Below are 25271 nucleotides of genomic sequence, written 5' to 3'. Positions count from 1 at the left end.
TGGGTTGCAGCTAATCACAGAAATGTGATTCTTGGAAAAATTGGGCCATCAGATCATTGGAAGCCTCCTCCATCATTGTCGGCACCAGCAGGCAATTATCATAAAGATATTGTAGATGGTTGCTTTGCTGGAGCAGAGGTACTAGGGTCTGTTGTGAATGCTCAGATGAACTACCTTTTGGCTTCCTAAAGTTTTAATATATTGCAAATAAACAGGAAAATGTTGATCCGGAGATTCCTAGTTACACCAGCACACTTTTCAGGAGGGCCGTTTGAGTATTTGGTGAGGTATGCTTTGTGTACTTCCTCTTTGCTTGATCCAAGTTAACTTTAGTATAGCCATGATGGACTGCATGGGTGATGTGCATACGTGCATGTGCATGTGCATGTGCGTGTGTGTGCATGTGTGTGCGAGAGAGGTTTTCTTTCTCGGGGATTGTCAAAGAGGCATCTCTGGTGTGTGGTTGCTATGCAAATGTGGGCACCTCCTCTTCTTTTGTTTTGTGTGTGTGTGTGTGTGTGTGTGTGTGACAGAGAGAGAGTGTGTATGTGTGTAGTTAAAGCTGCACGAACTCTCTGTCTACGCGCTCTATGTGAATTGACCTGCACGAGCCTGTGCGACCTGACCTGCATGCGCGCTCTATGAGACCTGACCTGCACGAGCTCTGCGCAAACTCCTTGCAGCAGTAAGCCCTTGGCGTGGCGTTTTGCCCCTGCGCAGTCAGCCTCGATTCAAAGTACAGCCAAAGTACAGCTCGTGTGTTGCTGTTGGTGTGTCAGTGTTTGTGAGGGTAAAAGTTTCTGTACAGCCAGCCTTCTTGTGTGTGTGTGTCTATGTCGTGTGTGTGCGCGTTGGGAAGGGGGAAATGGGAACAACACCTGGCACACTCTACACTGCCTCTCTATAGCTCAGGGATTAACCCGCACCCCTAACCACACAGAAACTCACACTCACGCACACTTTCTGCCAATCTCCAATGCACCGACTCGCTTATGAGCGCCACCAGCTATACACAATCACTTATAAACTCCAAGCATAACTGGCTCGACAACATACAACCATAACTGCTAATCCATAGCACATTCATCAAATTTGCAAGCACAGTAAGCTCACCCAACCTCTCTCTCCCTCTCTCTCTACACACACACACAAAAGACCCGGAGCCACTGTTGGGGTATAAAGCCCAATGTGGTCGCCCAGGTAAGTGGGCGGGCCGCCAGGTATATATACATATTCTTTTGTTAAAACCTAATAAGAACTCACTATGCTCTACACATTACAGTAGAGCGAGTTCACCATATCGTCGTGCTCTTCTTCTCGCACTCTCTCTCGCGTCGCACTTCCGCTCGTACTCCTTCAACTGGTATCAGGGCTCAGATCAAGGCTCGGGACAGCACTGCAGGAGGTAGAGTCACCAACTCAGATTGGAGTGAAATTCGACAGGCGAAGACACGGCCCTAAATCCTGTGGGACAGCCCGTAGGGCTTGGTGTTCTCAGAATTTCATTCTGAGGTATCTCGGCCACCGTTCGGCTTCGACAAAGTTCTGCGCAGGCCATTTTCGACTACGTGGTCTCGGCGGGTGCAGATCCGACTCTGCAAATTTGGGGTTTCGGCTTACGACTGCAGGTGTTGAGGATATCGGCACTCCCAGAGTGCTGATTTGTGGCTGTCTACACATCGAAGGACGGCTCACAGTTCTTGGAGGCGTGTCACATACGACACGGGCGCATCTACACACAGACTGTAGGCGACATCCACTAGTTCATCAGGTAGCTTGTGTTTGCTGCTTGATATTCCAGATTTCATCCTGACATTGCAGGTACTTCCACATGGGATGTATTGTCAAAGATGATGTATGTTTGTTGAGGGTTTGCTGACTGTGAGTCACGCAGCAAACAACCGCCGCAGCGGTTACAGCATATAGTGGGAAATTTGTGGATGTATGACTTTGTGGGAAGTCTATGTACTGTTAGATTTACTGCAGCCTTTGTTGAGGGTCGAGTGAGGTTTTATTGAGCTGTGGGATTCTCGAATGTTGAGATCCTTTCGGTGATACAGGTCTTGGAGCGATCCCTCGAGCACCCTTAGATAGGCAGCTAGGATGTATTGACTGTGAGTTAGACACTTGGGATTGCATCTTTGCTTTACTGCCGTTGAGGCATTGTCGCAGTCTATGCTTACAGGACAGTGACAGGATAGTGAGAGACAGTACAGGTGCAGGACAGGTTTACCCGCAGCTTACAGTGTCAGAGAGACAATGTTTTTTGAGCTGTTTTTTGGTCTGTTTTTTAGTACACCAGAGTCATTTTACAAAGGAGACTCTACCGAAATTTATGCAGAATCTGAAGCTTTCTTGGTTCATTTGACAGGTTGATATTGGTTCAGAGGTCAGTTTACAGGGGAAACTCTGCCGAATTTTTCCCAGGAAAGTAAACCACTGTGAAGCGTAGCTATGGCTGAATCACAGGACATTGCTCTTTACAATATCAAGAAGCTGGATGGAACCAATTTCCCATTGTGGAAGAAGCAGATTTGGCACGTGTTGGTACAAAAGAAGCAGATAAAACCTATAAAGCTCAAGGGATAAAACCAGAAGATATGGACGAAGATGAATGGAACGAAATGGATGAATTGGCACTTTCTACCATTATGCTGACTTTGGCAGAAAGCGTTTACTTCAATGTAGCAGACGAGATGTCGGCTTATCAAGCATGGTTAAAGCTGAGTGATCTTTATGAGAAGCAGAGTGCAGCTTCACAGGTATACTGGCTTAAGAAGCTTGTTGACTTAAAGATGAAAGAAGGGACACCTATGTCCAATCATCTGAATGAATTCAACACAATCTATAGTCAGTTGTCAGCTCAAGGTGTCAAGTTTGATGAACCTGTTAGAGATATGTTCCTGTTGATCACATTGCCGGAAAGTTGGGACACTTTTCGCACAGCTTTGAGTAATTCTGCACCTCCAGATGGCTTGAACATAGCAGGTGTAGAAGGAAGTCTGCTTATTGAAGAAACCAATAGAAAGACAATGGACAAAGGCAAAGGAACAGCCTTAGTTGTCAGTGGAAGGACCAAAGAAAAGTACAAAGGTGGAAAGAGGAATCAGTCTCGTAGCAAGTCTCGCAGTGCTAAAGGCAAGAGTGACATAGAATGCTACCATTGTGGCAAGAAGGGTCACATGAAAAGAGACTGCAGAGAATGGAAAGCAGAAAAAGGAAAAGAGAAAGCTGAAGACCATGGTGAGAAGAACAAGTCCTCAGTGAAGATTCAAGAAATAAATGTGACAAACACTGTTGCAGAGGATGACAGTCTAGTGTCAGGAAACATCTACTTCTTGAAGAATACAATGGACTCAGCTCTTCTTACAGCATCTGATGGAAATGCACTGAGTGACTGGATTATAGACTCAGGGGCATCACTTCATATGTCTCCAAACAAGGAGTGGTTTACCTCTTATGTGACCACTAAAGATCATGTTCGGCTAGGCAATGGGCAGACATGTGAGATCTTAGGTGTTGGAGATGTTCAATTGAAGTTTCAGAATGGCTCTTCTTTCACGCTGAAGAATGTGAGACATGTTCCCGCAATTACAAAGAGCTTGATCAGCACAGGTTTACTTGATGATGCTGGCTACGTCACCACTTTTGGACAGAACATGTGGAAGATATCCAAGGGTTCTATGACAGTAGCACATGGAGTGAAGTCTGGAGGACTTTACATGATTTATGTATCAAATGTCTCTAAAAATGTAATCAATGTAACCGAGCAGCCGAACGTTTCTTTATGGCATAGCCGGTTAGGACATATGTCCAAGAAGGGAATGAAAATCTTGTCTCGTTCTGGTTATTTGCCTGGCTTTTCATTTAATGATTTTGAATTCTGTGAACATTGTTTGTATGGTAAGCAAACACAGCAACCACATAAGCATAGAAGCAGTAGAAGAGATACACAGTTGGCACTTGTTCATAGTGATTTGTGTGGACCTATGCCTAACCTATCTCTAGGGGGAGCTTCTTACTTTATGACATTTATAGATGATTACTCGAGGAAAGTATGGGTTTACTTTCTCAAGCACAAGGATGAAGCGTTTAGTGTTTTCAAAACGTTTGTGACACTTGTGGAGAATCAGAGTGGCAAGAAGCTTAAATGCTTACGCACTGACAATGGTGGAGAGTATGTTTTAAAGGCCTTTCAAGACTTTTGTGAGTCAAAAGGTATAAAACGTGAACTTACTGCTCCTTACAATCCTCCTCAAAATGGTGTTGCTGAGAGGATGAATAGGACCATACAAGAGAAGGTCAGAAGTACGTTGTCTAATGCACAGCTGCCAAATGGGTTTTGGGTTGAAGCTGTATCAACAGCTGTTCATCTTGTAAATAGATCTCCTAGCAAGGTTTTGCAGAAGGATTCAGTGCCAGAGATGGTATGGTCAGGCAAAATGCCCTCATACAAGCATCTGAGAGTCTTTGGCTGTGAGGCATATACTCACGTTCCAAAGGAATTTAGGAACAAACTTGAGCCAAAGAGTAGAAAGTGCATCTTTCTAGGCTATGGTAATTCTGGTGAGATGGGGTACAGACTTTGGGATCCCGAATCCAGAAAGGTTATCCGCAGCAATGATGTTCACTTTAATGAAGCCAAATATCATTCTAAACCAGAGAAAGTTGAGGAGATTAGAAGAGTTGTCTTCCAAGAAGATGGACCTGCACGTGCAAGACAAAATGTCAGGGCTCAAGAGGAGCAAGGACAGGATAGATTGGAACCACAGGTTGTGGCTGAGCCTGAGCCACCTATTGTGCGTAGATCTGGACGTGTCATGCGACCTCCTGATAGGTTTGTTCCATCTATGAACTATGTCATGTTGACTGATTGCAATGAGCCTTCATGTTACAAGGAAGCAGTGCAAATGAAGGACTCCGGGAATTGGCAATTGACCATGCACTCAGAGATGACAGCTCTGCATAAAAACCAGACATGGAAGCTAGTTAAATTACCACAGGGCAAAAAGGCTCTACCTTGTAAATGGGTTTACAGGTATAAGATCACCGCTCATGATAGTCAGCCAAAGTACAAAGCAAGGCTTGTTGCCAAGGGCTTTAAGCAAGAACAAGGCATTGACTTTGATGAAGTCTTCTCTCCGGTGGTCAAGATGACTACATTGAGATGCTTTCTTGCATTGGTTTTCATATTAGATTTGGTGTTGCACCAAATGGATGTCAAGACAGCGTTCTTGCATGGTGATTTAGATGTGGAAACTTACATGCAGCAGCCAGAAGGGTTTGTTGAGAAAGGCAAGGAAGATTGGGTATGCCAGTTGTTAAAGAGTCTTTATGGCTTAAAACAATCACCGGGGTCATGGTACCATAAATTCCACAATTTTATGCTTTCTCAAGGCTACAAACGTAGTGAGTTCGATCACTGTCTATATACAAAGAAGGCTACGGATGGTAGTTGGCTGATCCTTATTTTGTATGTGGATGACATGTTGATTGCTAGCAAGCACTTGGAAGAAATTTCAGCTTTGAAGTCAAAGATGGCAAAATCGTTTGACATGAAAGACATGGGTGAGGCAAGTCATATACTTGGTATGCGCATTGAGAGAGACAGATCAAAGAAGTTGATTTGGTTATCTCAAACAGAGTATATTGACAAGGTTTTGCAACGTTTCAATATGGAGAAGGGAAAGGCACCGAGTATTCCATTGCCACCATATGTGAAACTTAGCAAACAAGATTGTGTTACTCAGTCTACTACAGAGGCTGAATATGTTGCAGCATCAGAGGCATGCAAAGAATCAATTTGGCTTAATCGACTAGTAACAGATTTGGGAATCAAAGAAGAGATGCCTGTGTTATATTGTGATAGTCAAAGTGCTATACAATTAGCTCGCAATCCAGTTTATCACTCAAAGACAAAGCATGTGGATGTGAAGTATCATTTCATCAGGAAAATGCTCGAGGATAAGCAACTTCAGCTTGTCAAAGTTCACACCACAGAAAATCGTGCTGATCTACTTACAAAAGGACTTCCCTCAGAGAGCTTTGCGCATTTTCGCAAGCAGTTAGGTGTAGGGTAGTACATCACTTCTCTACATCTCTTGTATATTAGCTTGTATAGTAGCTTCTCTCACACTTAAAGTACCACATTGGACTTTAAGTGGGAGGTTGTTGGGGTATAAAGCCCAATGTGGTCGCCCAGGTAAGTGGGCGGGCCGCCAGGTATGTACACATATTCTTTTGTTAAAACCTAATAAGAACTCACTATGCTCTACACATTACAGTAGAGCGAGTTCACCATATCGTCGTGCTCTTCTTCTCGCACTCTCTCTCGCGTCGCACTTCCGCTCGTACTCCTTCAGCCACCGCTACCACGGGCGCTATGCACGAGACGACGAGTAGACGAGAAGATGGCAGCCAAATACCAAATAACTCAACCAAACCGTAAACTCAGTTATGCATAGTAAACAAAGAAAACTCTGATACAATCTTGATCACTGTCAATTGCGTGCATTAGTGCAATTGGATACCCTTCCTCGGCTATTGGTAGCCCGTATGCCCTTGATGACCTTCTACACTTGCTCCAAGGCAAGCCCTCGGCTTCAACAATCCTGGCGGCTCCCCATTGTCATATACAAGCTCTCGCTGGCCTGGTTCTTTGAGATGCAGTCACGCCACAACAGATGGTAGCCCCTGGTGGCCCAATTCATGCTTTCATACCTGCCCCCAGTTTGTTGCACCTCATGGCGGTTCTGACTCCCATGCACGACCACCACATGTTTACCTCTTTACTGCAACTCATGGCATCTTTCACCACAGGCTCTGTTTGACCCTCTGTAGCATGCCTCCAAGTTGCTCCTCAGCGTGCCCAACCTCTCCTGGCCACACCCGCCTGCAGGTTCAAGCCACTGGCTGCCACTCCTATCCTCCTGCAGCACTCGCTCTTGGTACGTAGCCTTGCAGCTCTGCAAGGGTCACCCTTTGCCCTTGTTGTTCCTCGTGTTGTTCTTTGCAGCTCGTCACCCACCGGTTACTCACCCTGACCATCCCTATCTGATGCCCCTTGGTGACCCTCCATTGCCTCCCAATCAGACCTTGGCAGCCTCCAACTCCCATCAGCTCTCGGCCTCCGCCATGTTACGCCCTTCAAGCCCCTTGCAACCCCCTATGGCTACCCAGTGTAGCAGGCGAACTCCTTAGGTGGCCCTCAACTGCAGTCTCTCTGCTCTCCTTGTAAGCTGCGCCACCCTCTTGTTTTTTTCAACCCCGCCTTGGCATGCAACGCTCTCCTCCCCTCAGCCGGTCCGAGCTGCCTCCTTCCTTGTAGCTCTACTCACAGCAGCCCTCTTGGCCCTATTCTCTTCCTCATCCCCTGTCGACTCCTCACAACCCCTGAAGCTGGCTTCTCCGTGACCTTTCTCCGTGGTACCGGCCACCCACCCACTATTGGTCAACTGCGCCCCCTCTATGGCATCTCCTTTTTCCTCCCTTGCAGGCCCCCCAAGTTGCATTGCTCATGCCGCCTTGCCACCTCACAGATGGCGCCCCTCCCCTCGCATGCCGGGCAAATGGCCTCCCTTCCTTTCCTGACACGTTCAATCTTCCACATGGCTGCAGCGCCACCTTCTGAACTGCAGCCCGGTTTTCCCTGTGGCTACCTTTAAAATTCTTTTTTTGTCTTTTTAATTCCCTACTTGGGCAATTTTCCCACGAGCAACCAAATCCATTTGATCATGATGACGCTGAGCGTCTCCTAACGGTGCAGAGATCCAAGCTTTTGTATGGCGAGCATCCAAGACCCTGCGCATCTTCATGAAAGTAGAATGTGGAATGGTGGCATTCTCGAGAGGAGACCTCGCCAAAAACAATTGCCATCATCACGACCGCCTACTTGGCATATACGCTCTGGCAGCGGAGTGTTGTGCAAACACCCCGCCCAAGATCCCATATCACAAACTTCATAGCACCTCTATCAAGCATCCCTTGCCTCATCCCCAAGCTTGTGATATCAACACTTGCCCCTGCCACCTGTGATAGGACAAAACACTGACACCTTCCACTAGCAAGTGCTCCACCTCGGTATACCTCTCCCAGCTGTATCAAATACCTGCTCAAGGCCCTTGCCATTTGCCTGCAAATTGCCATGCCCGAGCTTCTTGCACTTCCATAGGTCGACCATTTTCAGCTGTACCAGCGTGTATGCTCGTGGGGATTTGGGTGTGTGGTGAATCCTTCTGCCACTCGTCTGTCGCGCGACTCTGTTCTGCACAACATCTACCCTATGCAGGCCCTTCACAACGCGCTGGTGGTTGAAGTTTGATTTCGCCTACACGTGGTCCTTCCGTCGTCTTGTGTGAAAGAGAGAGGTGTGAGTGTTTCTGTACAACTAGCCTGTGTGTGTGTGTCTGTGTCTATAGAAGTCAAATATCAAAAACCTCCCAAAAAAAAGAGTGTGTGTGTGTGAGCTTCACATGGATTCGACTGATCATTGTATATATAAGCGCCGGAAAGCCATTGAATCTTCGGATATGGATGCTTTAAGCCTTATCAAGAATGTTTGCATGAGGATTTCGAGGATGCACGTCAAGCCTGGGAAGGATCCGCTCCCGTCATGGAAGTGCGCATCCCTATACAGGAGCTTATGGATCCTGTTGCTCAATATGCACTTAACGCGGTGATTCTTTTTTTCCCAGGTAGAATGCCTACGGCTCAGGATGTAGGCCAATGGGTTGATTTCGTACTCCAACGGCAAGCAGTCCGAGGGGTTTACTTTGGCGCATGAGGGTTCTGTGAAGTCTTGCTGGCTGACATGGATGCTCGGGATGCTCTGCTTGAAATGTCTCCTCTTTTTTTCAATACGCAGATGACTCATGTACTGCTCTGGGCTCTTACCAAGGACTATCAGAGTCTCATTCGTCACAAGTGTCCCGTCTGGGTTGAGGTGGTCGACTTTCCTCGCACTTGGCGTCACTTTCTTCCTTTGTTGGCTGCTCAGTTGGGCAAAGTCATTTGCCCTCCTAAGCTGGACGCAAACACAAACCGTTTTTGTATTCTGTGGGACACGGATATCCCCACACCGGTATGTATTTCGATCGATTCTGGGGATGTTGTGGTTGGAAAGCATCCATTTAAGCTTAAATGGGGCAAGTTTGCAAATTCTTGCTTCCGCTATGGCAAATTTGGTCATATGCAGTCTGAATGTCCGGAACCAAATCTGCAACCACCTCCTAAGCCGTCCCTGCTCCTTAACCTCACTCGTCTCCAAAATCTTACTGAGGTTCAAACCAAAGGAGTTTCAACCTCCTCCTTGAAAGCTGGGGCGATTAAAGGCAAAGGGAAACAATTACAATTGTCTGCACTTTGTGCTTCTCCAAATATTAAAGACAAAGCAAAAGAACAGGTTTCGACCTCTCAAACTTGGATAGTGTCCAAGAAACCCGCCAAAGCTGCTACAGCTCGTGTTCCGGCATCTTCTCTTAATTATGTGCCTCCTTTGAAGAATGTTGCTCAGAAAAAACTCCCTTGTAATGACAACACTTCTTTGGTTGAAGCTTGGGACAAGGTGGTTCGCTCTTACAAGGAAGTTGTTACAGGAGAAGCCTCTTCATCGCAAGGTGCCTTTATTTTCAATCATCCAGGTCCAGGTTTTGACCCACCTCCTCAGGCACCTATAGTTGGGGAGGATGTGTTTTTCCTGTTTCCTCGCCCACTGTATATACCATATAGAATGCATAGTTCTTTGAATTGGAAAAGGAATCTGTCAGGTGCATCAGGTGGTTGATGACTCGGGTTATGTTCTTTCTTTTGCTAATGCCATCTCCCTCTTTCGGTTGGGCCTTCACTATTCTCCTCTCTGGTGGGAGATTCAAAGGATGCTTGCTGCTCACTCACCCATTCCTCCTTTGGATGTGGACTCTCGCTTCTTTGATTGGAATCTGGCTACAACTAGATTTTGCCAGTGTCTATGCCATCCTTCAGTCTGATGTATGGATTGTGCATCAGGGTAATCACCTGTGGTCGCTTTTCGAGTCATCCTTGTGGTGGCAACACACATTATCTCGCAAGGTGTACAAATTTTGCCTCTGTTTAGTTTGTAAATGGGTCCTCCATTTAAGGGCCTCATGACTTCTTTCAACTTTTTATTTTAAAATGCCAACTGAGAGTTCACTCTCTCTCTCTCTCTCTCTCTCTCTCTCTCTCTCTCTCTCTCTCTCTCTCTCTCTCTCTCTATCTATCTATCTATCTGAGAGACTCTCTCTGATAGAATGCCAACTGAGAGTTCACTCTCTCTCTCTCTCTCTCTCTCTCTCTCTCTCTCTCTCTCTCTCTCTCTCTCTATCTATCTATCTATCTGAGAGACTCTCTCTGATAGAATGCCAACTGAGAGTTCACTCTCTCTCTCTCTCTCTCTCTCTGTCTCTCTATCTATCTATCTATCTGAGAGACTCTCTCTCTCTCTCTCTCTCTCTCTCTCTCTCTCTCTCTCTCTCTCTCTATCTATCTATCTGAGAGAGAGAGAGAGTTTCTGCAGATATCGGGAAAGAAAGACGCTATGTTCTTGAAGAATGCCGTCTCGAATTTGTCTTATGAAGGCTGCAGTATCTACGCCATATCAAGGATTCAATAGATTTTGGATGGATTGAAGGTTTATGGCATTGGTCCTGCTGGCCTTTGCAGAAGCTTGTAAAGTATGAATTCATTTGTTTGTGGGAACACACTCCCTTCGACAACTGGAGGCGCTTTGCACTTCTTGTACTTCGGGTCCCATCTCTGGTTCCTTGTAGGTAATATAGCTGCATTGTACAGTGTTCCCATCCAGGGTTCAGCCTCTATGGCAAAATTTTGAGATGTATTCTTTCATTTTATGTTGCAATTCGAATCATAAATCTTGTTGTATATGTAACAAATTGTCTTCCTGCATATGTATGTATTGGTTCATTTCTCGTATGTATCGGTTCATTTCTCGGGGTGTAATATAGAGGGTTTACATATAGGGAAGCTCCATTCAACACCTATTTTGAAAATCTCTTATCCCTAAAATTTTCATGAATAAAACACACCATTTTCCTATTCAATCTCTTAATCCCTATAAATGGGGCCCTTCCATATGTAAAAATGGTGGAAAATAGGGATTCAGAAAAACGCCTTATGTTGAACTCTTGATACTCCATTGGTGAAAGCTGTATAATATTTGGTGATTTGTATTGAAGTATATCTTCTCTAAAATTTATTTATAAGAGCAAGAAATTTGGATTTGTTTTTTGAGCTTATGACTATTAAGTTGAGTCTATTGCAAAAGAAAAATTAAGTTTGCACATTGTACATTTTTTATCTACATTTTTCCACACAAAGTCCTTGTGTAGAAATTATTTCACATTGTCATCCAACATATGCTGATTTGGATTTTGTGTTCCTGCCCCAAATCTTTTCCTCTCAAGAACTTTGTCTATAATCATGGCTATCACGTAGTCAACCATTGAAGAGCTCACCAAAAACAAACCAAAGAGAAACAAAGACACGCTTTTGGTTTCAAACAAGTATGTAAAATTTTGCCGGTTTTCTTCTAGGCAAGCTTGGAATCTAGTACGAGTTTTGCAATTTTAGCTCGTGAAAAAAAAAACACCAAAGACTTGCTTTTCTTGAGCACTAGCCCTTTGTGGCCTGTAAGAAGTACCCTTCATAAACAAAAATCGGGATGAACAACAATTTAAGAAGAGAGAGCCCAAAAGGTGACTAGGTCAAATAGCAAAAAACACTAGAGTACTTGCAGGCTTTGCGAGAGAGAAGGTTGGTGGACATACAATTTTGGTCATCAAAAGTGCAAGAGAGTCTGCAACCAAAGGGTCACTTGGGAGAATGTAGGGCACAATAAAGAAGTACTAAACGGCACACATGAAAAAACAATGTTCCACATTATGACCTCTCATCTCTCTTAGAAAACCATCAATATATACGCAAATTTAAAAGCCATGATTAGTTATTGATATAAGCTACAAGTTTAGCATGCTTAGCCTATTAAAATAGGAATGATGATGTGACTATATATGTGCAATCAAAATGAGTCTTATTTTGGTTGGACCAAAAAGCCCAGCCATCTTTGTATTGTTAGCTATATGGGGTATTAGGTGTCCCAAAGATCAAGGAAGAATAGTCATATGCTATGGAATCCAATCAAAATTTCTTAAAAATATATATTGGCAAATTTTTAAAAATAGGCCCATAGGGGAGGGTGCTTATCCCTTCCAAATATTAGCCATGTTACGTGGTCAGGCAAGGGCCGCGTACCATCAGGCAAGAGCCACGCATAGGCATCACCATGATCACCTAATTGATGCACCGTGTGCAGAGAACGACGGAGAGAACTCGTAGCAACCAGCTAGGCCATAACTTTCAAGATGAACATTCGTCTTTAGTCATAAAAAGATGTTCCAAGGCTAATCATATATCAATTTAGACCTAAATAAGATGACTTTTAGGTATACTTGCAAAACTTTGAAAAATGGCAAAAACAATAGCACATGCATTTTGGCATAGTTTAGGTTGAAAATAATCTGTAAGCATAACAATGAAGGTGCAATCAATAGCCCACAAAAATCCTAGGAGGGCATGAAAGTGCCTGGGGACATATAAGTGTCCCATTACCAACCTAATGTTAAACTTGCTACTTACACTAAAATTAAGGGGGCTCAACTCTTATCTATTACTACAAAATAGAATTCAAAACATGCCAAAAAATGGTGACAGTAGCATAGGAAATAAGAACTCAACAATGCTTATATGGGCACACTATTCAATAAAATGGGTAGAAAATGAAACACCTTTATGCACGCAACAAATTTTTTTCTTTTACTTATTTAGGTTTGTCAAATAGGTTCATTGAAGGAGACTATAGGACAATGGATGAGGATGACCTCATAGACTTGGTCATGGGATGTATAGGCACCCAATTCATTGCTTAGGACATGGTTCTGGATTTACTTATGCTTCAAGGCATGGAGAAGGGAAAATCAAAGGAAAAGGCCAATAAGAAAAACCCTATGACCTGTGGAGGAGTCAAATGAGTTTTCAAAGAGGTTGATGAGTAGATTAAAGCATCTATGGCACTCATTCTCTTGTTGCAAGCGCCCATCTCCACTAAGGAGGAAGATCGGATGATAGAGGGAGATGAGGTGTTGGTGGGGGAAGTCCCTGACCTCCAAATACTCACTTTGCATGAAGTGATGGTGGAGGGTCATCAATTTTTTTTCCTCGATGACATTGCTAAAACACTTGGACTCAGAGAAGATGAGTCGTTCTTAGTGCTCACTATCTATGTGGGCATGAAAAATCCAAGTGGAAAGGCAGACTAAAAAAAAAATGAAATTGACTTTGAAGACCAAAGTCTCCCTGCAAGACTTTCCAACTTTTGCCAATGAAAATAAACAAAATTTGGTGCAAATGGTAATCGGTACCCTAGTGGAGATTAAGTCATGTGCCTCCTTTTATGAAAGTGTACCCGAAAACGCTTTTTATTCACACAAACCACTGATTCCTATGGGTGAAGACGATCGCTCAAGCATTGATCTTACAAGGAAGTTTCTTGAAGAAATGGATGAGGAAACTGAGGTAAAGATTTTAAAACCTAAACGATTGTCTATTTTTTTCTAACAACAATTGGTAATGTCCTTCAAACTACTCTGCAAGTTGTATACCATGTTGATAAGTTGACAATGAAAACTTGAGGTCCTTGCAATGTCTCCATGAATAGGGAGAGCTCCTTGTGGCGCTTCTTGAGCCACCTGGGATCATCGATTCTTTGAGTTCCTTACACAGAGTTCACGAAGCATGGTACTCCCTCAAGTGCAAAGTATTGAGTACCAAACTCATCAAAGATTCTCTCATCCTTAATGATCATAAATATATATTAGTGGATCGCAAGGCATCCTTGTATGCCTTTACAGGAAAGCATCCTATATCAGTCCTCTCCCATTGTGCCTTAAGCCTAAGTCAAGGGGTGAAACCCAAAGGAAATTGTAAAAATCCTTGGCATTATGCCATCCATTCGTCACATATCCACAAATGTAATTGTAGCGCGGATAGTGTGTCGTGCTCTCTACAATGGGTGCTCCTTAGTGCTATGTGCGTGACAATCTAACTCAAACAACTGAAAAGAAAGGAACAAAAGATAACAACAGATCACACAGAGACACAACAGCAAACCAGAACATAAGACTTGACTATCTCAAAGAACCAATACAAACTCTGGTGTGGCAACACACTCAGCTCCAACCCAGACTCACAGGTACAATGGGGGTGTCGAGGCTCAGATGTGCAGGGATGGTGAAGACGTGCTGTGTGTAAAGACTTGCTCCCTAAACGACGACGATGGACGATATATGAAGAAGATCCACCAACGACTCATAAATGTCGGCCACCTAAGTCTATCTCCAAACTTGAGTGGCGCTGGTGACCTAGCCACGATGTCCACTAGACCACCGTCCGTATCCCTGCCATGTGTCACTGCCAGCCCAGAGAGTCCCCGTCCAGTGTGAACCAGACCAGACCTACTGCACTAAATGTGTGTCCTGTGAAAGTGACATTGTAGCCTGCCTCTACAGGTTGCCCGCCACAATTGCCCGCCACAAGACCCCCGCTCACTGTCTCGATGAGACGAAATACAGAAAAACTGTGAAAGAAAACCACCAGGTACCGCATCTGTACGTCTTTCTTGAAGCCGGTGCTAGGCCCACCAACCATGACCTTACATCCTCAAAAGTGGAGTTAAAAACATTGCACTGCTTGCAAACGCCATAAGCCTTTGAATAGGCAGGAACCCAGTATGATTGCATAGTCCAAGAATCCCAATTGGCAACACAGAATGAGGCTACACATCAAAGAGATATGCTCGGTTTGGATCCAGCACATAGTGAGAGGAAAATGACTTGGTCCATGCTTGCAGATGAACCTTGCAACACCTTCTGCAACATCACTCTTCTCGAAAAGAGGGATGACTAGAAGTTCGAGTAACACCGCAAATAAGGTTAAGCGCCATCGTGATGGCAGAACGAAAAGCATTTACAGCAATGGAATGGCAACCAGGTGAATGCTTGAAAGCCACAAGGAAACAGCTAAAAGGCTCTTCATCTTGCTCATCTGCTGTGAAACACCAAAAGACCTGCTTCAAAAACTCCAAAGCTAGCAACCCTGGCAAAGCAGAGTGGAAAGGGTGGGTAGGGGGGTTGAGGGCTAGATAGGGGGTGGGTAGGGGGGACGAGGGGTGGGTAGGGGGCGAGGGGTAGATAGGGGGTCTAGGGGTGGTTAGGGGCGAGGGGTAGATAGGGGGTGTAGCCCTAGGTAGGGGGTGGGTAGGGGGCCAGGAGTAGATAGGGGGTCTAGGGGTGGGTAGGGGGTGAGGGGTCGATAGGGGGTCTAGGGGTGAATAGGGGGACAAGGGGGTAGATAGGGGGTCTAGGGGTGGGTAGGGGCGAGGGGTGGGTAGGGGAGTGAGGGATGGGTAGGGGGCGACGAGGGGTAGATAGGGGATCTAGGGGTGGGTAGGGTAGGGCGAGAGGGGGTGTGAGCAAGGGCGAGGAGGCAGAGAGGGGGTAGTGAGGGGAGATGGCCATACTGCAGATAGATATCATGATCAGGTATTCATCAAGCTTGAAATCAACATTGTTTTTGTTGTGTCCCGTGTTGAGGAAGCTTTGTGAAGGGAGTTCGCTAGACACAAAGGAGAGCTTTGTTCTGGTCGGAGAGGCACACATCAATGGGGGTGATGTTGAGGGGGGGCAAACTCCTATAGGAGAGATTTCTTCCCGCTTCTATGATTCTTCATAGGCGCACCAAATTCAAAGGCTTCCACCAAGGGAAAATCAGGAGTAGCTTCTATGACCTTCAACCTTTGAGCTGGCTCAGGTGGCTCACTAGGTATAGTTATTGTGGAAACATTGGAAGAGGGTGTACCTTCAGGCAAAGAGTGAATAGAGACTCCATAACAAGGCATAGATTTGATAGCCTCCAACCACTCCAATAGATCCTCGTCTGACCCGTCAGGTGGAGTAGGATGTTCCAATTCAAGGTTGGTTGTTAGAGACAAAGAACTATGTTGCACGACGGGATCCATGCCTCCATGGGTTGCATCGGGGAGACAGGAGTATGTATCCACATGGCATTGTTTTCCCAATCATGAAGTGCTTTAGCGTGTCGCAGCCATGGTCTGCTAAAGAGTAAGGGAAATACGCCCTCCACCTATGGAAGACGAACCACAACAAAATCCAAACTAAAAGTGAAATCTTGTATCGGCAGAGGTATCTTTTCCACTATGCCCACAGGGTATATTGTCCTCTGGTCAACCAATGTTACTGTGAAAGGGGCAGGTTGAGTAGGCTGCAGGCCTAAATCCATCATAGTGAACTCAGGTGGGGAGGGAGCATGGGTGTGATAAAAGCTCTGAGAGGGAAAAGTGCTCTGCATACCTTGCATAGGAGGGACTGACAATAAAGGTGGCATGTGGTGTGGATGGCCACAAGGAAAAACCATATTGGATGCAGGTGATGGCCCTTGTTGAAGAGTCGGACCAAGACTTTGTTGTATTTGTCACAATCCCTTGAGGTAGTAGTTGTCCTTGTCCTCATGCCCAAACTTTTCGTAGAAGTGGCAATAAGCCCGAAGGGGACAGTCCTGTGGAGGGGGTCTTGGAGAGCGACATGAGCTGCACCATACCATAGATTTAGTCTCCTGCTGAGACCAAAGCTCTTCTAGCTCCCTCTTGATTTGATCTAAAGCCTTGTGATGTGGGGGCTTCTCCTGTTTAAGAGAGATTGATTTCTCCTCTTGAAGAGCGCGTTGTAGTTTTAGGGCTTCAAGTTCCCTACGTAAAGAAGTTAAAGGGTCAGTTGGACTCTCCAAGAGTACAGAGGTAGTCTCTACCTGAGAAGAGTTTGTAAACAGCTTCCTTGCCCCTCTATCCTAGTAGTAGCCGCAACAAACTCCTCCAAGGTGGAATCAAGTCGGAGATTCTCTCTCAGTTTTTGCTGAGTAGTCTTTGGAAGAGCCTTCTCTACCCATTTGTTGACCATGAACTCACATGGTGGCTGAGGAAGCTTGGCAACTAGAGAATTGGTTTTAGTCATGAGTTCTGCAAAAGTCTCCTCTGCTTGGAGGATCATGTTGGCCAACTCATCCAAAACCTTTTCCTGGTAGTCACCTGGCCTGAATGCCGCACAGAACTATTGTCTTGAAGCTGCCCAAGTTGCAAAATGGTTCTCTGCAAACTGATTGTACCACTTGTCTGCTAATCCATCCAATGTTGATGGAAACAACACCAAATAAGCATCTTCTCTGTTAAGACCACGACCTCTACAGAGAGATACAAACCTTCTTGCATGGTCGTCTACATCTTCTGAGGAGAGTCCCTTGAAAGTAGGAAACTTGATGTTTACCTTGGCCAAAACACTGGTCAACGCCTCCATGGCCTCTTGCTCAGGAGCCCGTTGCTCAATAGCCTGTTGTAACGAAATAGGAGAAAGCTTTACTGGGGAAGGTGACCTGGAAGATGTTGAGCTGGATGGAGGAATGGGTGTTGCCGTATGTGGAGGTATGGGTCATGAGGTTGGTGGACTTCTACTAGGTACCAAGGGTCGTCTTCTGTTATAGTACTTCTGAGGACTCATTAGTGCGCTTGGACGCTCTAATGATCACCTTGTATGTGTCATGCAACAACCACAAACCAACCAAGCTTTGGGCAAGAAGACCTTTAACTGGCTGAACACAGGTCTAGACTCTACTAGACCAGGGCAAGTGACTAGACCACCAGGCTCAGGGACAAGGAGGGACTAGACCAGGACAAGGAAGGACTAGACCAGTGACGAGGACCAGGACAAGGAAGAACTAGACCAGGGACGAGGAAGGCCTAGACCAGGACGAGAGGAGACCAGACCAGCAGGCTGCACAGTGTAAGGCAAAGTAGGCGAAGCTAGGTCAAAACCATCTAGCTACTCAATTTGTACCTCAACAGAGAGTGAGACTTCAGTTGAGATCCCACCGCAATCGCCAAAAATGAGAGCACCTGTAGCGCGGATAGTGTGTCGTGCTCTCTACAGTGGGCGCTCCTCGGTGCTATGTGCGTGACAATCTCACTCAAACAACTGAAAACAAAAGAACAAAAGATAACAACTTATCACACAGAGACACAACAGCAGACCAGAACATAGGACTCGATTATCTCAAAGAACCGATACAAACTTTGGCACGGCAGCACACTCGAGACTCACAGGTACAATGGGGGTGTCGAGGCTCAGATGTGCAGGGATGGTGAAGACGTGCTGTGTATAAAGACTCGCTCCCTAAACGACGACGCTGGACCATATATGAAGAAGATCCACCAATGGCTCATAAATGTCAGCCACCTAAGTCTATCTCCAAACTTGAGTGGTGCTGGTGACCTGGCCACAATGTCTACTTAGACCACCGTCCGTATCCCTACCACGTGTCACTGCCAGCCCAGAGTATCCCCATTGAGTGTGAACCAGACCAGACCAATTGTACTAACTGTGTGTCCTGTGAAAGTGACATTGTAGCCTGCTACAGTAATTCGCAGACTGACAAACCATCCATGATGTAATTCCAAAATCAATAGAGAATAATTTGGTCTTTTGTGTTGTCTTTTGACTGATATCATTTTGTCCTTTACATTTTTTCTTTGTTCATATTGTCAAAACAAGTTTGATTAATGCAACGCATACGTGGAACGGCTTCCACAAGAACTCCATACCATGATCATGCAGACCGAGGGAACACCATCGGTCAATTTTTGTTTGAGCTGGGCAATGGAGGGACAGTATGGCTGTGGCAAAATACCCACAGTGCACAATGGGGGCAAAAAAATCCTTATGCGCCATGGCACACAGAGGGATAGTTTGACTAGGCCGACAGGGAGCAAACAAAAGCTGTCTATGCCACGGCACGTAGGTAGAAAATTCTACCAAGCCGTTTTTTTTTTCCCCTTCCAGGCGTCTTTGTGTGTTGTGGGTATCCTGCCACACCCATACAGTCCCCTTGTTGCCCGATGTTGACAAAAGTTGACCAACGGTATCCTCCGACCACCCGATTTGCGTGATCATGTTTGAGAGTTAAATTAAACAACTCGAGAAGTACAAATACTAAAATGCTTACCCTTTTGAGATGTTGACCTTTGATAACCTGGCACTCATATAGCTTCATAATAAAGATAACCTTACCATCACACTCTTCCTGTGTCACCCCATAGAAATTGATCATTGACTCCTTGAGCTTCAACAAGTCAATATACACATTGTTGAACTTGTTGTAGCGGAAGGATTTGTTGTCTTCCAAGGGCATGACATCTTCCACATATTGAAATCCACCTAACAAGATTGCAACATCATTATTGGTGCATTTCTTTCCAATGCTCACATTGTAAGATATTGGCAGCAACTTAAATAGTCCCTTTTCCTTGTGTCCTAGTGTAAGAGTCTTGTACAAGGCTTTGTAAGCCTTGAAACTTATTATTTCACTGTCAGATACCTCCATCATCTCTTGAGGCAACACAATGTTCTTCAATTCACTCTTATACGTGTGGCGCAAAACTTTGGTGATGCTAACATTAGATGGATCATCCAATAACTCCATCAACTCCTTTGGCTTGATGATATGCTACAATAGAGTACATTCACATCATCATTTGAGCCAAATTCTTGCAGGTTGAATTAAAGTTATAGTAGCCTGTAGAAAATGTAGCAAATTGAAAGCGTACATTCTTGTCCTTATCTAGTTTGACAGATACGTTTCTTTTAAACTTTGCCACTTGAAGATAGCATGGACATCGCTTGTCTCTTGCATTTTCAAATATGGAAGCCAAGGGGAATGTGTGTGAGATGATCGATTCGACAGTGCATATTACATGCAGTGTGATGTAGTTGAATGTAATTGTCCAACCGACACTCTTGCTACCTTTTTTTCTGCTCTAATTTTTGTTTGAGCTTCACCAGTTGAGCTACTTAGTCTTCTCATTAGCCTCTTCTTTGACTTGTTGAATGTCCTTCACATACTTCTCTTGCAGTGAAGAATATGCAACAAAGAGTTGCTTTCTTGATTCCATTTCATTGAAGAAAGCTGAATACAATCTCCTACAATAGCCAAATAGACCGGTCTTCCATCACCTACAAAATGCAATAGCTCAATGACATTCCAAAATTGTGGTGATACATTGGTTAGAGGATTACTCAAGTAAATATAAATTGATTTCTTTGTACCCAATGATCTGTAGCATTGGGATTGGATGTGCAAGTCGCGCAGTAGCATACACCTACTCCAAATCAACATTTAGATGATATGGTTTTGGCATGTTATTAATGTGTTAAACAAAAGGGGATTGAATGACATTTGAAGCTAGCTTGATCAAGCAAATTAGAGAGAGAATGTTTAATGGTGATATGTACAAGCAGAGGATGTTGGCTATGGAGGGAAGAAACAGAGAGGACTAAGAGATATGCGATTTGGATGATGTTGTGGAGGGGATTGAATGACATTTGAAGCTAACTTGATCAAGAAAATTAGAGAGAGGATGTGTAATGGTGACATGTACATGCAGAGGATGTTGGCTCTATGGAGGGAAGAAACAGAGAGTACTCTGAGATATGAAATTTGGATGATGTTGTGGAGGGAAGAAAGGGAGGGAATTCTGGTTAGTCTCCCTTGAATTCAAATGGTTGCTCATGGATGTGTTAGAGAGAGAAATGCTAATGCACACAGAGAGAATGGAGGTTCCCAGTGCTCCACGCTAGAGTTAAAGATGGAGAAGCGTGAGGGGGGGGGGGGGGGGGAGAGAGAGAGAGAGAGAGAGAGAGAGAGAGAGAGAGAGAGAGAGAGAGGGGGGGGGGGGGGGGATCCCAAGGGAGCACAAAAACTGGTGTCCGAGGGAGAGAAGGGGTACACACACACACACACACACAAAGAGAGAGAGAGAGAGAAAGAAAGAAAGATTTTTTAACGTCTATAAAGAGGCCGAAATCGGCCTATGAGAAAAATCAAAGTACATGAGGTGGGTGTCCTCTGTGTATCCATAAAGGATAAAAGGGTACAAAAGTAAAAGTAAACTATCCTGTGTAATGTCTGGGGGGAGGTGATACAAAGAGGGTGGGGGTGGAGCTCCAAAAATTGGGGGAGAGATGCAATCCTATATGATGGGGTAAATACAATCATGAGATGCTATCCTATCTCTAACTCCATCCAATCCCATAATCAGGGTGTAATACATGATGCATGGATGGGTAGGGTGTGCACAATCCGCGTAAGATGGTGGCTGGATCTGCAAAAGCCCGAGTACGTCGCTCCTCCAAGGATCTGTAGTAGTGCTCCTGGATCTCCTAGATCTGGTGTAGGCGGGGTGCCCTACGTCCATGTGTGCATGGGCGTCTACGAGCTCGGACCTCCTCAGCCTGCTGTAGAGTCACTCCTCTCTGGGTGGTCGAAAGTGATGGTGCTGCTATGGTCCTCTGGAAAAATTCCGTGAGTTGTGTCTGGCGCTCGTCTCTCATCCCTAGTGCTGCCTGGAGGAGGGAGTCTCGATGCTGCTGTGCCTCTATGAGGAAGCGGCTGCTGGTCTCTGGACTCAAAGATCTGATGTAGAGTGGGCTGATCTGCAAACAAGGTCAAATATCTGCCTCTAATCTCCTCATATGCTCTACATTTGCATACGTAATGCTCCTCGCTCTCAACCTCTGTTGTGCAAAGTCTGCATATCCTCTCTGCTCTGGGGACATGTGCCGCTCTCCCTGCCTCAATCTCTAGCTGGTGTGATGATACTCTGAGCTGTCCGATGGCGACCCGTGCTCTATGTGGAATATAGACATCCATGTATCTCGGTCTCTGGATGAAACCATCTGCTACAATAGTGAGGAAGTGGTCTCTGTAGTACTGCCTCTTCGTGGGAAGAGGCTCTCTGGGTGTGATCCATGTCTCCCTGATGTATAGCTGCCAGAGATCCTGTCTCAGAACTCGCTTACTCTCGGTGTGTGAGAGGCGTATGTGAGGGGAGTCGGGATCATACTGAAAAGGGGGCAGATCCGTGATGTCCAAGCCATGGGATGTAAACCACTCTATGACCTGTGAGTACCATGCCCTCGTCTCCCCCTCCTAATGCAGCTGTATCGATGCCTCAAAAGCTCTGCGGGTGAGTCTGTCTGGTGGGAGCTCTCGCATGCGCTGGATGAAACAAACTGTCTGAAAGAGAGCCTCTACTAGCATCGGTGGGGTAGCTAGCTCTGCTCTGATGGTGAGTCTGTCTGGTGGGAGCTCTCGCATGCGCTGAATGAAAAAAACTGTCTGAAAGAGAGCCTCTACTAGCATTGGTGGGGTAGCTAGCTCTGCTCTGATGATATCATGTGGTACTGAGGATTTGCTATGGAGCAAACGGGAGATCATGATGATCTGTGGGCGCTCTATCTGTGTCCATAAGGATGCGGATAGCCCTGGAGCCCATACAGCGGCTGCATACATCATGGCAGGTGTGACTAGAGTGTCAAAAAGCCACCCCTTGGTGCGGGGCTCCTGGAAGTGGGCCTGATGGCATCTGCGCTCCAAGGTGGCCAGCGATGCATATCGTCGTGTAAGCCGGTCTCGGGCTGCCTGTGCCATGGAAAATCTACCAGTGGTGCCAGTGAAAGTCACCCCCAGGTATACATATGAATCAACCACATCGACCTGCCCGCCTGATGCTGTGAGTACTGCTCTGCTCCGCACTGTCCTTGAGGTGTGAAAGATCATGACCTTGGTCTTGCCAAGGTTCACTGTGATCCCTCGATGTGTGCAGAAATCATCCAAGGCTCGTAGGTGGCTCTGTAGTCCCTCCTGTGTCTCAGAAACTAGAATGATATCATCAGCATAAAGCATAATATGTATTGGTATACCTGCCAAGTCTGATCCCGCCCCTCCTGCGCGTAGAATGTAATCTGATATCTCGTCGATGTAGAGACCAAATAGAGTCGGGGAGAGGGGACATCCTTGCTTCACACCAATAGTGCTAGCAATGGAATCCGATAGTCCACCTGGGCAGCGCACTCTACCAGAGACCTGTGCGTATAAAGAATGAATGGCCCATATCATCTCAGATGGTATCTATAGCTCCTGAAGGCGCTGGAAGAGTCTCTCTCTAGGGATATTGTCAAAGGCCTTGCGGAAATCCACAAAGCAGCAGTAGAGTCTCCTCTTCCGTGCTTTCGCTCCATCGATCAGGCAGCGAAGCACGAAAATGTGGTCGATAGTTGAGAAAGTGCGTCGAAAGCCTGCCTATCCTGACGCTCTTATCCCTGATGCCTCTGCATGCGTGCTAAGCTCTGCCTCAAGAACAGCCCCATATAGTTTGGCCAGTGTGTGGCCAATCATGATAGTCCTGTAGTTCCCTTGATCCAGGGTGTCGCCAGACTTGTCGATAGGCACGATGGTGTGCACAGTCCACTCCTCTGGTAGTCCCTCAACCAAGTCACGGTTGAAGAGACTTGCTATCAAGGGGGAAAGAGTGTCTGTTGCATATATCAAGTGCTCACTCTGTAGTCCAGTGTGATCTGCTGATTAGCCATGCTGAACGCGTCGGATGGCCCTCTCCACCATGCTAGATGTGAAGAAAGTCGAGGTGGTAGGTCGAGGATCAGATGGCTCTGGGATCAGTGGCTGCCTAGGTATCTGGTACAAGCGCTTGGCATAATCATGCCAAATATGGGGGTCCTCCAGGGGGGTGGTGGGGGGTGGCTCTCTCAGAATCCTCCATGCTGTGGCGCAGTCTGTACTCATAAGAAGGTGGTATAGCTCAAGCTCCTGTGCCTCCTCGAAGGCCCGCCGTTTACGGCGTGTGATGGCCTTCATCTGTCGTCTGACCTCGCTCTCAGTAATCTCCTCTAAGGCTCGTCGAGCCCGTAGCTGTCTGTATAGATCTCTGCACTCCTTGTCATACCAGCAATTCTGGGGCATCGTCCCAGAGGGGGGGGGTCGGCCACTGTGGGTAGTGTGTGGAAAGCAGCTGAGGGCTGAGGTGTGTAGAACTGCTGAGAGTTGGCTAGTGAGTGTAGAGAGTGGTGTGTCTGGGTCGAGAGTGTAGTTACCCTCATATACATGTGATGAGTAAACGTGGGCTAGCTCATGTGTGAAGTGTATAGTGGTGTATGGTGTGGATGCAGGTGGTGTATGTGAGATGGGTGAGCCAGTGAGAGAGAGGGCGAGATATGCGTGGTCAGCCCCAATAGGCAATGGTGGGATGGTGAAGGATGTGAGTAGGTGGGTTGTCTCTCTGAAGCCAATGATGTAGTCCACTGTACTACCTCCGCTGGCTACTAATGGCGGTATACAAGTCAGGCCGCCGGATGATGGCCATTGCGCCATCCCGTTATAGATAACGAGACGGTGTTGTGATCCCAAGCAAAGTAGGTGCCTCCCATATGGTGTGGGTGTGGTAGTATCACTAGAGATCCTCTCTTCCCCTATGTCCTCCATAGTGGAGAGTAGCTCTGGGTCATCGAAGTCGTAAATATCACACTGTCTACTCTGTGTCTAGGCATTGAAATCCCCCATGAGGAAGACTTCACCCAGTCTAGAGTACTCCATGATCTCGTCCCTAAGACATGCATATGGTGAGTGTGTATCATCCTCCTCCTCTCCTCCGTGAGTGTGTACCTCCTCTGTCTCCCCTCCACCTGTCTGTGCAAACCTGGAGCTGCTGGGTGCAAAGTAGCATACGGCGATGTAGAGGATGTGCTCCTTAGATAGCTCAATCGGTATCCACATGTAGCGTGCCTCTGGATCGCGTGCTACTATCTGTTGCTGCTATGAAGTGAGCGGCGGTAGAGAACTGCTACTCCGCCAGATCCTCTAGAAGTGTTGTGTCGTGTACACTTCCTGTGTGTAGACTCCCATTGGTAATCCTATACTCGGGGTAGGCCTCTCTCTGAACTCTCGTGTGTCTCTGTGAGGAGAATGATGTCTCTACCATGCATCACCTCTTCCAGTCTCCCTAGATGTGTCCACAAAGAGCCATTGCAGTTCCAAACTGCCATGTGTATCTCCTCGTATAGTGTCTCATAGGCCGCGAGTCCCTATGCTACGGCTTTGCCATCAATGATGACGCGACCATCGCGATAGGAGGCCCGTTTTCCTTCTTTGTGTGCTTGTTGTATCCGAGGCATGCATGCTCTTCTATGCTCTACTTGCATCCTTATGCGGTCATCATCTAGGTAGATGGGGGGGGGCCGTGAGACCTCGTAAAATTACCCTCTTTCGAA

The 25271-nt window shown here is 46.0% G+C and overlaps 1 protein-coding gene across 7 annotated transcripts in view; it reads left to right on the top strand.

Annotated features, from left to right (window-relative positions):
* LOC147463336 (uncharacterized) overlaps nt 1–25271 on the top strand; it is a 134645-nt gene that overhangs the window by 94436 nt on the left and 14938 nt on the right. For 6 of the 7 annotated variants that reach the window (XR_015185060.1, XR_015185059.1, XM_086488174.1 and 3 more), the window contains exons 9-10: nt 11–138; nt 216–287. Coding sequence is in view for 5 of the 7 variants with exons in the window: in XM_086488174.1 (XP_086344300.1) it covers nt 11–138; nt 216–275 (188 nt within the window). In the remaining 2 variants the exon portion in view is untranslated. Of the gene's footprint in view, nt 1–10; nt 139–215; nt 288–10531; nt 11167–25271 lie in introns of those variants that run through there. The other variant, XM_086488167.1, reaches the window with a different exon arrangement.

This window comes from Adiantum capillus-veneris, chromosome 2 (genome assembly GCF_014529385.1).
Source record: "Adiantum capillus-veneris isolate H3 chromosome 2, ASM1452938v2, whole genome shotgun sequence".
NCBI lineage: Eukaryota > Viridiplantae > Streptophyta > Polypodiopsida > Polypodiales > Pteridaceae > Adiantum > Adiantum capillus-veneris.
Note: the sequence above shows the minus strand (reverse complement) of the source record. Positions and strands in the feature narration are given on the sequence as shown.